This window comes from Amborella trichopoda, chromosome 10 (genome assembly GCF_054954075.1).
Source record: "Amborella trichopoda isolate Santa Cruz 75 chromosome 10, AtrichopodaSantaCruz75HAP2 v2.0, whole genome shotgun sequence".
In the NCBI taxonomy this organism is placed as follows: Eukaryota; Viridiplantae; Streptophyta; class Magnoliopsida; order Amborellales; family Amborellaceae; genus Amborella; species Amborella trichopoda.
Window position 1 is genome coordinate 39,829,850 of NC_142345.1, and position 13,346 is coordinate 39,843,195.

General features: G+C 35.1%; 1 protein-coding gene across 1 annotated transcript; it reads right to left on the reverse strand.

Annotated features, from left to right (window-relative positions):
• Positions 1-5,068: 5,068 nt before the first annotated feature.
• LOC18434023 (protein CLAVATA3 INSENSITIVE RECEPTOR KINASE 5) lies at positions 5,069-11,776 on the reverse strand. Its single transcript, XM_006844098.4, has 11 exons — positions 11,501-11,776; positions 11,173-11,305; positions 10,407-10,478; positions 10,159-10,302; positions 9,992-10,063; positions 9,694-9,753; positions 9,448-9,545; positions 8,428-8,577; positions 7,864-8,205; positions 6,280-6,659; positions 5,069-5,831 (listed from the first exon to the last, which is right to left on the reverse strand). The coding sequence occupies exons 1-11, from the start codon at positions 11,592-11,594 to the stop codon at positions 5,514-5,516; spliced, it is 1,863 nt and encodes a 620-aa protein (XP_006844161.1). The 5' UTR covers positions 11,595-11,776; the 3' UTR covers positions 5,069-5,513.
• Between the last annotated feature and the right edge of the window lie 1,570 nt (positions 11,777-13,346).

The window sequence follows — 13,346 nt, forward strand, 5'->3', positions numbered from 1 at the left end:
TTACACTTTGAGCATGTTGTTTTTACATTTTTATATGAATCAATTTGAGAGAATTTAGGTATCGCACCAATAGGCGATAAGATGAGAGAGTAGATTTAGGTGGTTCGGTCACTTGTGGCACCGATCAAGTACATCGATTAGGTGCGAGTTAGTTTAAGTGGAAGGACAGAAAATGATAAGAGGTAAGCCCAATAAGACGTGGTTAAAAGTAATTCAAAAAGATATGAGGATTTATGGTTTCAAATGTATGACTTGTAATAGAGCAAAATGGTAGTTTGGATTCGTGTAGATTTCAAATAATTGGGAAAATGATATGATGATGAGGATGATGCCCTAAAAAAAGAATATTCAAAAGATTTCAAATTACCCTTGGTTGGTGTTCGGAAGCCAGGAGTAATTTTGCCTCAAATTATCATTCGGTCAAGGCATCTTTGGGTTAACATTATCAAATTATCTTTAATTATTGGGCGATTTGAAAAAAAATTGACATTATTTCGAAGCACGTATCTAACTGATATAGAAATTTAGGGGCACACTCTCATGTGTAATTTTTATCTTTTAAACTTTTTAGTTGAACGTTTTTTTTTTTTTTTTTTTTTATCTTTAGGATATGGAATGTCAAATCATTGGGAAACTATATTATACTACCTTTGGGGTTTCGATCTCCAATAGTGAATCAATTGGGGAAAATACAGACCATAAAATGATATTAAATTATTTTGCTCTAAATGTCGGAGGCAAAAATTCAGAGCACACATACGGAATATAGAATATGTATTGGAGGAATGATTTCATATCACCGTGTCATTGTAATAAAATAAAACCATATTTTTAGAAAATCATGTTTGTGGCATTTGTATGGTCCTAAAGTTTGCAAACACTTTTTTCTTCTCAATAATCAATGCAAAAATAAATAAAATACAATTTTCACCATAGATATGGTCAATATGAGTGCTCTCCATAAATGAATCTCGACTATCTCTTATCTAGGCCTTTACAAATTCAAAATTAAATTTTCTTTTTTAACATTGTTAATTGGGGCAAATAACTATTTTGAGAATGGGGAATAAGTTAGTGATTTTTTTATATATAAATATAATTTATCTTTGTCAAATCAAGATTCTTGATTTAATTTGATTAATATGAATGTTCTTTGAAATGCAATAAAATTGGTGCTTATATTGGTTCCATAAAAAAGAAAGCGATATTTGAAGAACTTTTGGAAAAATTGGAGTTCTTAATTGATTTACAAAAAAAATCAAAGGTTTTTGAAAAAATAATATTTTAATAAATAACGTGCTAACTATGATCTGAACTATTGTTTGTAGTGGATATTGAGATCTAGGTCTTTAAGAACTTCAAATCAAGTTCTTACTAGCAAAATTGTTAATCTGATCATGATAAGCCCATCTATAAAAATATGGGTAAAAAAACTCCATGAAACTCGGATCTATTCATCTCATCAAATTTATGATATTTAAAACTGCTTTTCATGATGTGTTTGTATATTTATTTATTATTTTTTGAGATTTTTCATTTGGATCAAAAGATTGTCATTTTAAATTAAAATTTGGGGTTAACAAGGGTCTCCAACATAATTTGGAATGTACACTTCAGTCGCATTACGATGAGATTATTGTAATATATGTTAATTATGATCAAGTCGATTTAAGTTTTGGTCCCTCTTAAGCATTATATATGTTGGAGGAGATTTTCGTATTGAAAAATACCAATATCCCAAGAAAGTAGTTTGCCGAAAGGATGAGCTTTTTATAAGGCTTAGGCTTTATGATAACAAAATAAAGCCTCACCTCAAATCCTGGAAGGTACTTGCAGCAATATAAATATTTACAATGGCTCTAAAATCAATTTTCAACACTGATTATAAAAATTTGAAACTCAAAAAACAGTATAGATCTTGACAATATATGAACACTTATTTTTAAGGCGAAATAGATGGTCTAGATAATTTGTTACAATATACATTTTTTTTATAGTTTGAAATCCTAATTTTTCACAATTATAATGTTCAAGTCGAGATGATAGATGTGAAGGTTTTTAATGCATGAACTGCAATTTTCGATGAGTTATGAGGTGAGGCACTACTTATTTTGAAAGGGCTGCAGCCCTATCAAACCATTTTCCTTGATTTTATTATAAACTGAAAATATTATATCACGTAAAATGCAATGTTTTTAGGACCTTAAATTTTGAAAATGTGACCTAATCAACCTAGCAACTAAGATTTCACACAAACCATTTTTTGCACTTCAAAAATAGAAAAATAGAACCCAATGATTTTTTAAACAACTGCAATTGTATTATCATAGTCCCCACAATCGAGAGAGAGAGAGAGAGAGAGAAGAGAAATGTTGAAGATTAAACCCAGCTCTCGCCACCCTTTTTGAAAGTAAGACAAAATAATGATAAAATGTTAAACATGAATTTCTTAAGATATATTTTGATAAATATCTCATTAAATGGATGTATATTAAGGTACATGTACCATATTATTCTACTAAGTCCTTGTGTGTCGTTTTTTTGGGTCAGGAGTCCTTGTGGGTTGATGGGAAACATAAGAAGCACTATTTGAAGGAATTGCTGATGGATATGTGCCACATGGTATTTGTACCTTTCTATAAGCCTTTGGCTTTTTCAAAAGCCTATGAGAAAAGGGTGCGGTTTGCATAGAGCCTAGGCTCTAAGAAATCAAATTAGAGCCTACCTTCAAATAGTATCGGGAAATATGGCTTTAATATTGAAAATCTTTGTGATATCTTTAAAATATATTTTTGTTGTCATTTATAAAGTTTAAAGCTTCAAAAATAGTGTCAATCGACATATCTATGAAAATTTGAAAATCTTGAAAATTAACGGTCCAAAAATACGTTACAAAATACACTATTTTCAATAACTTGCAACCCATTTTTTTTCTCTTGTCCACCTCTTGATGCCGAAATGATCAATTTGAAGATATTTGAGCATCAAAACAACCTGTTCAAGTCAAATTTTGTTTAGAGCCTCGGCTCTATATAAACTTTTCCCTCGAGAAAATGAAAAGTGCCTGGTACACTTATTGGGCGCTTAGGTAGTTCCTAGTACACTTATTGGACACTTAGTTAGGGTTGGCAATGGGCCCATTGGTTTGGTTGGGGCCCAAACAAGTTGGGTTTGGGCTACAAAATGTGGTTGAGAGCTGGGCCTGGTTGGCCCAGCGGCACTATTTTTTCTTAAATTATTTGGTGGGCGAGGGCCTCCATGGCCTGGTTGGGGCTAGTCGAGCTTGGGCCGACCTTAGGGGACAAGGGTCGTGCTAGGACTAGGGCATTCCTGGCCTGTCACTAGCCCTACTTAAAGGTGCTCTACAAGTCCAAAGCTACTAGGTGTGACAACCAATCATGTTGGGTCGGGTTGGGTCCAACCATATCTAAACCCAGACCCAACCGGATCCAACCCAAAAATTAAAATATCTATGTATTTAATTATATTTAAATATATTTTATAAATTGATATTGAAAAATATTCCTGATCTAAATAGTGTTTGGGTTCAAGATTTGGACGCAAACCCGATGCACCGAATCCAATTTTTAGATCTATACCCCATCCAGATTGGGTCTAGTCCTTGGGTAGCGGGTTGGGTGCGGGGTCCATGTCACCCCTAAAAGCTTCATAGTTATTTACTTATTTCTATTTTTTTTGCGACAGTTTTACTCTTGGCTTGGAGGCTGGGGTGCGTCATTTTAAAAAGATTCGATAAAATGGAAATTAGGTCAAATCCATAAGGAACGCGGGTTATATGGACACTGAACACTGACATCGGGTGTCATGAACTCATGATCAGTAGGTGTTCCAAGTTTTTAACATTTAGTGCACAGCAGACACATTTGTACAGTTAGTTTTTCATAAAATTTTTAAATGCACTATATTTTTTGATGTATATATATAATATGAAATTTACAAAAAATTTCAATTTTTTTTAAAAAAAGAAGATAAAAACTGCTCGGCCACAATAAAAATTTAAATTAATATTTGTAGATCTCATCCTCAGATAATGTTTTGGCATATTCTCTGACATATTAGTATATTACTAACATATACATATTATCTGTTGTTTTATGTTTTGCTCCATAATTTTGTCTTATAAAACTTGAGTGACTTATATTTTAACTAAGTAGAATAATTATAATTTAATTTTGAATTGCTCTTGTTCTCGTGCTCACCACATGGGTTACAGGCTACAACTCACAAATCCTAGCCTAAACAGTTAAAAATAAAAGGAAAAGAAAAATATTATACAATTGGTGTTAAATATAAATACGTAAATCTCTTAATGTATTACCAGCTACAAGCTTAATTTTGAAAGTTATTACATATATATGGAGTTATCGTGTTTAACTTCAATGAGTGAAATTTGAAATTTTTGAAGAATATTGCATAAATTGTTTTTTTTTGTTTTTGTTTTTTGTTTTAATTTTGTCTGAAAAAGCTTCTTTTATTTTCAATTTCTACCTACAATAAACATATCGATATTTAATTACATAAGCCCAATGGTAGAGTTCATCATTTTTACTCATTTCAGGGTGGAGCCTTTTTGGGTAGCCTGGACAACACCCCATGTCTAAAATATAAGTATTTTTTATCCTTTGAGCTCTCATATAGCATGGCATGGAAAAATAAGGTTGTTAATCTTGATAGTGTCGACACACGATACCAACCTAAAATTAAGGTACTTAGGTAATACTGCATTGATTCCTAGTAAATGCATTGAGGTCCAGAACGGCAGATATCCCATATCTGAAATATAGACATTCCTCGTACGAATAAGGAGTAAGGAGTATGAATAAGGAGTAAGGAGTGTCTATAATTCAAATAGAGAGCCTATAATTCAAATACAGCTCTCAACTAGGCAAGCCTATCGTAAGAATGTTGACATGTGTTACCAAGCCAAGAGCAAGTTGCGCTACACAAACTCAAGTTATTCGAACTTTTACTATCTGCCACTTGTGGAAATAAAATGTAGCTGAGAGAGAGAAAGGAGATCCAAAGCAACTCAAACAGAAGATGCATGGCTTCAAATTGAAATTATGATTCAACATCACCATCACAATAAAGGGAAACAAATGACCACCTGCTTCCATCATCACATTTATTCTTACAAACCCAAGCAAGAAATATAGCACAACACCAACTAGCCTCAGCAGATCAACCTGCCCCAATTTTCAGAGCTTCAACCTGAACTCAACACACTCCCTTACAAGCTCATGTACCTCTCTCTCTCTCTCTCATATAAATCAGTCTCAACCAAATTATGTACAGTAAGAAGTAATTTTCATCAGGTCAGTCCTCTCACTACTGCATGCACTCCTCTCTCTCTCTCTCTCTCTCTCTCTCTCTCTCTCTCTCTCTCTCTCTCTCTCTCTATACACTTACACCAAAACTCCAACAATTCAAAGAACTATGAATATAGATGCACTTTTCAGCTAGGAAATCAAAACTAATGCATTTGAAAGTATTCATCTTGGGCCGGAGAGCTCCATTGCTTGAGCAAGTAAAGAGGAGTCATCGGTGAGATCAGAGTAGCGCTCTGAAGAGAGATCGGAGCCTCTGAATTTTGAGGTATCAGATCTTTGAGATGCCTCCCATCTCTCAGCAAGTCCATCTCCTTCTAACATTCTCACAACCTCTGACATTTTGGGTCTATGGCCAGGTAGATATTGGGTACACAAAAGAGCCACTTGGACCATCTCTTCAAGCTCTATACGATCATAATTGATTTTTAAATCCTTGTCGACCAGTAGATCGAGCTTCTTCTCTTGGTGGATTTTCTTCACCTGTTACAAAACTTATATTAGCTTTGCATTTCTTGTTTTCTCCTTCATTTGAAGGGCTATGTTATAAAACTGAAGAAAGAAAAACAAGGCAAAAGGGGAAAAGTGTTTGGAAAGCAGTAAATGTCATACATCTTCATTTGAATAAAGATGAACAGAGGGGGAAAAAAATAAAATAAGGAAACGTTGATAATGAAAAGTTTGAATGGAAAATAATAATAATGTCAAAATCTCCATTTCCTAAGATCTTGCAAAGATAACAGTGAGATTTTCAACAAAAGAATGTGTACAAAGAACCAGCCTTTAAATTTTTGGGAATTGTTTTAAAAAACTAAGTCATGCTTAAATGTAAATATAAATATAAATTCCAAACAAAAGTAGTTCAATCATCTTAACTCATAAACTTATTATAGAAAAAATAATAAATTTTTAAACTGCAAATTCTTCTCACCCAATCAAGCATGGCTCCTTTCTGATTCGCTGCCTTTCCAAATTCGAGTGCTTTTTGCCCTGTGATTAACTCAAGAAGAAGGATTCCAAAGCCAAAGACATCTGTTTTCTCAGAGGACTGGCCTGTGGAGAGGTACTCAGGGGCTATGTGACCAACTGTTCCCCTAACTGCTGTGGTCACATGAGAATCTCTATGGTCTAAGAGCTTTGCAAGTCCAAAGTCACCGACCACGGCTTCACAGTAGTCGTCAAGGAGTATGTTCGCAGCCTTCACATCTCTGTGGATAATCTTTGGATCGCACTGTTCATGTAGGTAGAGTAGTCCTCTTGCAGCTCCAAGGGCTATTCTCTTTCTTGTACCCCAGTCTAATGCAGGTTTTGCTGTTTTGAAAAGAGTGAGTGATTGATGAGTTGCCCATGAAGATGAGAGGAGCCTACTATTGTTCATGCATCTCTCTCTCTCACACACACACACCCCTTCCGCCACCCAAAAAAAACAAAATCCACAAATACAGTGAATCAAACATTAGATACAATGTTGTAACAATTAAAATATTAAGAACACCTGAAATTCATTAAGGCAATTATTTGAGCACAAATGAGACCACAATGCTCTTGCAGACAAAGAATACTATCTATGTGATGGAAAGTATAACAGCCACCAATGGTGTATGGTATACAGAACATCAATTGGATGTGTAACATCCATTGGCAATGATGGATGCAATATTGCAGTAGCAAGCCTCCAGAACATTCATCTGGTTAATCTCCATCATTGATCATTGAGAACAGATGGCGCATCCCCATCTCATGTACCATATACAATGAATCAATGGTATACGTTATGCTTTCCCTTTTGGGATTGAAAATAATGTCTACTAGAGAAAACCTTTTAATTCTAACTTATCTTCAAAGAAGAATAAAGGTGATACAATTTGTTTCAGTTCTTTGGGATTGAGTTCATCTACTCTCACTTTTAAACTCTAAAATGTTAATGTTTAGGAAATCGGCTCGGCCAAGGGACACGCCCCTTGGCCAAGGTGAGTAACCTGGCTGAGTCATGCTCATGCAAAAAATTGTAAAAAATCAATAAAATAAAATAATTGTTTGAGAATTGTTAAAAATAAAATAAAAGTTAAAAGAGGCAATAGATTGCATTAGAATAATAAAGAAGATGAACAAAATCTATAAAGGATAGACTATTGAAAAACTTATGTATACATTGAATTTTTCAGAAAAAATTAGAAAAAAGGAAAAAAAATATAAATTTACTAGATCATCTTAAAAACTATCAAAATCAAATAACCATATATCACTAACTAACATATTCGTGTTTTCTAATTTTCTTTTATTTTTAGCTTTTGTATTCTTTTTGCAATTTTATGGAGCCAGGCAAGTTGCCGCGCAATATGCCCCCAACTCTCACCACGCCAGTAGAGCAAGGCGAGTTACTCGCCCTAGTCAGAGTGGACTCGGGCGAGTCCAAAAACGTCGCTGAAAACTTACTACCTCCATCAAACCAACCTTTCAATTAGATGAACTTCAAGAAACGAGAAGAACAAGTGTGACACTCGAAAAATCTCACCTCTGAGTCGAGATGCAACACTTCCATTCGACATGTAGGGATAAACCAGGAGCCTCTCACTGGAGGTCATGCAAAACCCACGAAGCCTTAGGAGGTTCCGGTGAACAGCTAAGCTTATCATCTCAACCTCTGTCTGAAATTGAATCTCTCCTCCAATTGCATTGCCATCTTTAAGCCTTTTCACAGCTACCACTGAGCCATCTTGAAGATAGCCTTTGTACACAATGCCAAATCCACCTTTTCCAAGAATGTTTTTGGAGCTGAAATTATTTGTGGCAGCTTGGAGCTCTCTGAATTGGAATTTCTTCAGGTTGCCAAGGCAGACCTCTTCGTCATGTTGGTCTGAAGAATTTCCAGATATAGTGAGGCCAAGTTAGTTCAAATGGAGATCATTGAATTGCTTTTTTGCTTCTATGATGAAACTACACAGGAACTGAGAAGTAGGTCTTTTTATTTTATTTTATTTTATTTTATTTTCTGGAGAAAGAACTGAGGTTTTGGTGTACGCGGGAAGAACTAAGAAGTGCACTCTCTCTCACGGAGACAAGCTGATTATGTGTGTACCATTGACGTCGAAGAAGATCTGCTGGTTATGCCTGTGTCTCCACCATAGGAGAAGCCCAAATCCTAAGATTAGGAGACAGATACCACCAAGACTCAAGCCAAATGCAAGTGCCACCCTGTGGCTTTTGGGTCTGTCTGAGGGTTGATTACCTGCAGGAGAGAGATAACAAAATTAGCACTTGATGCATTTGATCCACAACATAATTGTAAAACAAGAAGAGCACAAGGAAAAAAAAACAGTGAAGTGGAATTGCTTGTGAAAAAGGTACATGATGCTATTGAATAAAACTTACAAATAAAATACAGGATTTTGGAAGCTTACACCATTGTTAGAAAAACCAGGCGATCTAACCGGTAACCGCCTGGTTAGATCGGAACTGGGCCCTTGCCGGTTTCGGTTTCGGGCCGTTTTGGTGATCCGCTGGTATTTTAAAAATAAAAATTTAAAAAAATGCATATAAAATCCCAAAAATAAGGAATTTGATTTGCAAAATATTTTTTAATATTATATACATTATGGTAAATATTAAAAATTGTTTTGGTCATTGATACTCACTTTTAAATTCCATTTTTTTCATTAATTTTCAACTTCCTTTGAATGCATTTTTTTTTAACCATTATACATATGCTTTTCATATATTAGTAGATTTTTTTTTGCATTTTTTTTTTATTTTTTTCAACAATTTTTTGGCCCCATGTCCAGTTAACTGTTCCGGTTTAATTTTGCGAACACTAACTTACATGGAGCACAGGTATAGGAAACCACAAAGCTCAGTAGCGAAGTTCAAACAAAACCCAAAATAATGTAAACAGATGGGAGTCATAAGGAAATATTCATAGTTTTCAGATAGGAGGAAGGTAAACAAATGGTGGCCAAAGATCCGAAGATTGTACAGTAATTGAAGGTTGGAATTGAGTTAAGGAGATCAGATATAAACTATAAGAAAGAAACAAGAAAGAGAAAGCAAGAATTTAAGCTGACCATGAAATTTTATGAAACAAAAAGATCAAGATACTCACTCTGTGTTGCATTCACTGAGAAAGAGAGAGGAAGAGAAATTGATCCCGAACAATCTTTCTCTGCTCCATTTCCACATATCAGAGGATTTCCAACAATGCTGCAAAAAATGGCGAAGAATAATTAAAACATTAAAAACAGAATTCAATACTCTGATTCTTGTTAGAGATTTGAAGAATAACCCAATGAAAGAGACAAAGAAACCTAGAACAGGAAAAAAGACAAAAAGCAGGCTAAAGAGACTTTACTTGAATGTTCTAGCTGGAAATTTGGGCACTGGTCCACTTAAATTATTGTAAGATAAGTCCCTGCATCTCAACATCAAGAAAGACGTTAACCAACTGGCAAGTTCCATCATGCAATTAGGGGGGAGAGAGAGATATTAAAATTGAGACTGAAGTTTTTACAGAAGAAAAGCATAGAGAGAGAGAGAGTAAATCAACAGTGTGAAGTTTTCACAGAAGAAGAGAGAGAGAGAGTACAATCAAAACTGTGAAGTTCTCAGAAGAAAAGCTTAGAGAAGAGAGGGAGGGTAAAGAGAATTACAGAAAAGCAAGCTCCGAAATGTTGGCCAGAGACGAAGGGAAAGGTCCCGATAAACTGTTGTTGTTGAGCCTCCTGATCTCCATTCAAATTCATAACCAAATTTAGATTTATGAATATAGAAAGTAAAATTCAAAATTAGAAAGATAACAATTTTCTCTGTTACTTACAAATATTCAAGGCTCTTCAAATTGCCTATTGAATTTGGGATCGAATCATCAAAGAGATTATTCGAAAGATCCAGGGTTTTAAGCATAGATAGCCTTCCAATTTCGTGAGGAATTGATCCTGATATGTTGTTGTTCTGCAACAAACTGCAAATAAAAAAAGAGAAGATTATCTTATTACCAAAATTACAGAGATTTCTTAAAAGGAAGAAGAAAAAATGAAAGCAATACACTTTGCTTCTTGGACTTACACTATCTGAAGATTGGTCAAGTTGCCAATGCTTGGAGAGAGAGTACCAGATAGGCTTTGGCCAGGGGTTCCCCTGCAAACATTACAATATCGTAAATATTTGAAGCAAAAAGGAACATTTTCAATCACTGTGATCCAAAAACAGTCTCTCTCTCTTTAGACCTTCATCAATGGTTCATTCCATTTAATTCTTACAGTGAATCTGAGAAGTTTATCAGGAGCTGCCCATACTACTATTCTTTAATGGACAGAATAAATAAGGAAATCTGAGTAACTTTAAGATTTTTATGGGGCACGTAAGTTCAGTTACAGAAGAATTCAACTTGTTTCTTAAGAAAAATGGTTCTTTCCATTTTTGCAGTGTACTTTCAGTTCAGTGGACTACTCTTCAGCATCACATCATAATTAATACAAGGAAAGAGATTTATTTCTATTTATTTGGAAGAGAGAGAGAGAGAGTAATTTCCAACAGTAGTAGAGTTCATTCAGGTGCCATAGCATTAATTTGGAAACTGTATCCAGTTATTATGAAAGTTCCTTCAGGTGCCATAACAATTTGGAAACTGTATCCAGTTATTTTGAAGGAAAAGATCCATCTCCATTTAATTTGAATAAGAAAGAATGAGCGAGAGAGAAAGAGAGAGATTTTTAACAGTCCTAGATAGTATTATGGACTTTCATATGGAGACTGTTTCCAGACATCTTGAATAACAAAATATTTTCATAAAGGATTAGCAGGAAAAGAGAGAGTTTTGAAAGAAACTTACAGTCCTATAACCAAATTTTCAGGAGAGCAAGTGATCATGGCCCAGCTACAAGGATCAACAGAGTCACCATCCCAGTTCTCCAGAACACTCAAAGGATCCTTAAGAGCTTGTTTTATACCCATCAAAGCTTGCACTAAATACATAAAAAAAAAAAAATATCAGTAAACGGAAAAGGAAACTGAAGAGAAATCCACTTCCAACAAGAGAAAGCAATTCAAATATTTACGCTTGAAAGCTAGGAATAAATATCCCAAAAAACAGAGTGCTAATCAAAGTTTGTAAGAAATGAAAGCAACCCAAGTTGCAGAAGCCAAAGACATTCAATTACCTTCAAAATTAACACCTTTGGGAGAGAGCAAAGCAGTGGAAGAAGCCCATGAAAAGAAGAAAACCACCCAAAAGAAGAGACCTTCTCTCTTCATATTGGTAGACTTGCAGATAGAGAAAGGCTTGTTAGTTTCAGGGCAGCAGTCAGAGCTTGTTTAAGAGTTTTAATGGTGGGTTGGGTGATGGGTTGGTCTCAAATTCTTGATGGGTTTTTCACACAGATGTCATTCACAAAACAAAAGAAGAGGGGGGGCTCATGCTTTCATCATGGAAACCCACTTGGCTCAGGAGCAAAATCATTTCTTCAAGGGAAATGGAAATATCGAGCCATAGAGAGAGAGAGAGAATAATGAGAGAAAAAGATGAAATTCCTTGTTGGCTCAATCATCCATTTCTCATTGAAAACTGTGTTTGAATTAAAATTTTTGTTTTAAAAAAGAAATAGATAAAGGGAAAGGGATTATGGAATCCAACATTCCCTGCGTTTGGCCATTCATTAGAGTCCCAATTTTGAGTTTTTTTTTAAGTATAAATTTTTGTTAAAAGTATGAATGGGAATCCCTAGATGGTCTAGAGATTTGTGTTCCATCTCATGAGATCTTTGTTTGGTTTTCTTTATTCCTTCGCTTTATTGATACCAACACCTCAACAAAGCATGAGGAGTCAGCATGAATCCCACCCAATTGAATACTCTTTAAAACAGAGGAATTGAAAAGCAAAAGCTGCACCCCCTGACACCAACTCTCTCTCTCTTTCTCTTTCTCTCTCTAAATCTTCATGTTAGTTTGCATGTAACACCCTCTAAATGTGTGTAGCTACTCCTTTGGGCACTGTACTGATTCTCTCTCTAAATGTGCTTATGGCTCCCTCTAAATTTAGGTGGGTTTATAACTACCTCCACATTTGGCATCAGCTTAAGCTAAACACATTGTTATTAACGATTTATTATGCTTTGGACTTCGTTAAATACTTTGATCAGGGATCCCTTGCTTCTGTATTTTTTTAGCCCTCTATCTCTCTACACCTCAATACTTTGTTCTTCACTTTTATCTTTACCTTAAATGCAATCTTAAATTTGCTTTTAACCCCAGTAAAAGAGCACCCCTCAATACTGCTTGCTTCTCTCTCACACAAAATGTCTGTTTCCCTTTTACTATTTATGTGATTTGTGCTTTAGTGCTTTATTAGATCCATATGGAACATCACTACTTAGGTGCCGTCTCATCTTTATTTATGATTTGCTTTAACGCCATCTTTCATTCCTGTTTTAAACCCCACTTTCAAAGATACCCCCCCCCCCTTCCTCTCTAACTTTTATTCCTAAACCCCACCACATGGATGCCCCTCCCCCACCACCATCTCTCTCTCTCTGCGCGTGTGTCTCTCTGTACGTGTGCTTACTGGTTCCTATCAGACTGAGTACGTGCGCCAAAAAGCAGCTTTAGTCTATTTTCTCACCAAAATTGTTCTCAAATTAAGAGTAAGAGTGGCATGAAAGTAGTTATATCTTGGTTGATTAGATAAAATTGATGTGCATGCATTGTATAGTACAAGACCATTAATATTTGATGGAAGTCACTACCACTCTTGACCACCAGATGTGAAAGTAGGCTGCTGGACATGTGATATAAGTTGCAGCAGCATGGGCTAAATAGAACATCATTTAGGAGGTGTGGTTTCGTTCAAATGTAAGGATCTAAAAGGGTAAAGTGAAGGTTCAAAAAAATATAAATTAATACAACACCACTTAGGAGGTGTAGTTTGTGGTTTGATTTAAGTAAAAGGCTCTAAAAAGGTAAAACGAATGCTCAAAAAGACATAGATAGAAGTAGCGAGAAAAGATATGG